Source organism: Thermobia domestica, chromosome 14, assembly GCF_964235325.1.
Source record: "Thermobia domestica chromosome 14, izTheDome1.hap1.1, whole genome shotgun sequence".
In the NCBI taxonomy this organism is placed as follows: Eukaryota; Metazoa; Arthropoda; class Insecta; order Zygentoma; family Lepismatidae; genus Thermobia; species Thermobia domestica.
The window spans coordinates 191,182,803-191,185,697 of record NC_137467.1 but is presented as its reverse complement, the minus strand read 5'-3'; the positions used below and the strand labels follow the sequence as shown (position 1 = coordinate 191,185,697).

General features: G+C 39.2%; 1 protein-coding gene across 1 annotated transcript; it reads right to left on the bottom strand.

Annotated features, from left to right (window-relative positions):
- Positions 1 to 704: 704 nt before the first annotated feature.
- Positions 705 to 1,739, bottom strand: LOC145670187 (uncharacterized). The gene has a single exon (XM_081738563.1). It carries the CDS (start codon positions 1,737 to 1,739, stop codon positions 705 to 707), a length of 1,035 nt encoding a protein of 344 aa, XP_081594689.1.
- Between the last annotated feature and the right edge of the window lie 1,156 nt (positions 1,740 to 2,895).

Below are 2,895 nucleotides of genomic sequence, written 5' to 3'. Positions count from 1 at the left end.
ATGTAAGTAATAGGCAGACTTAGATTTCAGACATCTTGCAACGGCATGATATAATATTTAATAGCATTCGGACAACGTATGCTCCGTACTGATTTCTGTAGTAAGCAAAATGATTCCGTATTTCCTATTTTTGTACAATATACCGCTCTTCGGAGACCGGATTTTCTCAGTGTGGGATACGAAGAAAACGGAGTTTTATTGTATTGTAATACATTCAAGTTTAATCGCCTGTCATGCTGATGTCTACTAGCATCTTCGAATCCCTTCTGTATGATTAAATTTATATAGGCAATAATTTGCAACTCCCCAAAATAATAGAAATATTTATTTATAAAAAGAAAGGAAATGAATAAAATTATTTGTTTGACAGATTGCATATAAACCTTAGAATAAAAATTAAAATTACAGCAAAAAAAAGAAAGAAAAAGAAAAAAGAGTTACCTAACGAAAACGTAAATCTCCTCCACCAACCTTGTTACTCTTCGTAAAGCAAAGCCCTTCCCCCCACCTTTACCGCGTTACGTAGAATGTGGATGACCTCTTATTCCGTACCGTATGTAAGTTGTGTACTGAATATACGGTTATACAGGGTGTCCGAGAATTATCTATACAACTTTACGACGTTATATTGAAAGAAGTTAATGTGATATTTACATGCGTTTTTTGCATTCAATACAGAAAGTCTTAAAGTTTTTTTTACCTGTTCAGTACACCTCTATGTGGGCACCATGTGTGATACGAAGCACATCCAGACGAAAATCAATTTCAGCCCATGTGCGCTGCAGCAAATCATCAGTTACTGTCTGAAAAGCAGCAAGGGTACGCTGCTTTAGCTGTTCAAGGTTTGCTACGTTTGTAGCGAAGACGATGTCCTTAAGGTACCCCCACAGGAAGAAGTCCAGTGGTGTCAGATCCGGCGACCGCGGAGGCCATGATATCGGACCGTCGAGACCAATCCACCTATTGGGAAAAACCTCATCCAGGTATTCTCGAACTTCTAAAGACCAGTGTGGCGGAGCTCCATCGTGTTGAAACAGAATGTTTGGTTGCAGATCCTCCAACTGAGGAATCACATAAAGCTGAAACAAATCCAGATATACCTGACCTGTGATTGAATTTTCATCGAAAAAGAAGGGTCCAATAATGCGATTATGCATTAACACACACCAGACATTTACCTTAGGGCTATGGCGCTCCATCTCACGTGTTACATGAGGGTCCTCGGATCCCCATATGCGAACATTGTGCCTGTTCAACTTCCCAGACACATGGAATGTTGCCTCGTCACTGAAACAAATCTTTTGCAGGAACTGGTTATCGTGCTCAATGCGGTTCAGCATGTAACAAGGAAAGTCAGTACGTCTGGGTTTGTCGGTTGGCAATAAGACCTGAAGGAATTGCACCTTGTAGGCGTGCAGCTTCAGCCGTTTATGAAGAACATCATGAACCGTTGCCCTGGGCATATTCAATTCTCTTGCCTCTTTGCGAACAGATTTTGTTGGACTACGCACAAAGGCCTGTTTCACTCTTTCCACATCTTCCTGACTGGTACTCGGTCTTCCAGCTCCTTTCTGGTGCAGAACACTTCCCGTTTCCGTGAATTGTTTATACCAAGCTTTAATTGTAGCTCTGGTTCGAGGATCACGTGCATACTTCGTCCTTACATTCCGCTGCACCTGAGGCTCCGACTTCGTTTCTATGTACCAGGCAACAAACTGTGCTTTTTTTGTGGTGTCCATATCTTCATTTATTGTTTGCTAATCTGTAAAAGACAAAAGAAGAACCTGTAAGACTTTCTGCATTGAATGCACAAAACCGCCTGTAAAAGAAAAAAACTTTAAGACTTTCTGCATTGCATGCAACAAACCGCATGTAAATATCACCTTAACTTCTTTCAATATAACGTCGTAAAGTTGTATAGATAATTCTCAGACACCCTGTAGTATATGGAAATCATTGAATGCACTGAAAATGAAAAATGACAGAAGGCTGCAAGGTCGGGGGCAAATCTGCTACAGCTGACGGTGACTTTCCTCTATAGAGATATGGACTCAGTGTTGCCAGACCGATCAGTTGGAAAATCAGAAGACTCGAAGATTAAAAAAAAAAAAAAAACAGGAGAAAGCAGTAGACTCATAAAGTAGCGGCATTTAAGTGTAAATCCAGGGAGAGAAGAAAATGCCATTATTAAAGAGACAGTGGTCAAAACAAGCAGTCCAGAATTCGTTATTACTTTCATTTCAAAGTAATACATGCAAAACATAGATTTGAATTTTAATTACTTGAAAATAAGTTCCATAAAGAAAATGCTTTCCGATGATTAGGTAATCCTTTGGAAGTAGCAAAACCCTCAAGCCCCCTTTATATTAATAATGTTTGATACACACGTGTGTGAAATAAGTCGTAGTGAAAAAGCAAAGTGTGGTGGGAAAATGTCTTATCATGCACCTAGCGATAGTATAGTTATATGATACAGTCACTTGTAATCATAACATAAGATTTTTCGCTGACGATCGTGGACAGGTGATCTAAGCAACTTTTCCAACCAGGGGTAAAATTAGTTCTGAAAAGGTAGGGTAACGCATGATGTCACACCATCACTCATGCCTATCTTTCCCTATTATAGATTTTTAGAAAGTGGGGGGAAGCCATAGATATTTTTGAAAGTGGGGTAACAACGTCGCCCCGCATTCCTCCTCACTTTCACCCGCACTTCCAACAAATGTCCCATTCTAAACAACATGTACTCGTAAATCTTTCCGTAAGTTATAAAGATCGATAACATACAGAGAAATTAGGTCTTTTCATGTAAGGAAAAATGAAAATTATAATATGTTTTTTAACTTCTAGAAGTAAGAAAAAAGCAGGAGATTGTTCACTTTTCATTTTCTTTCG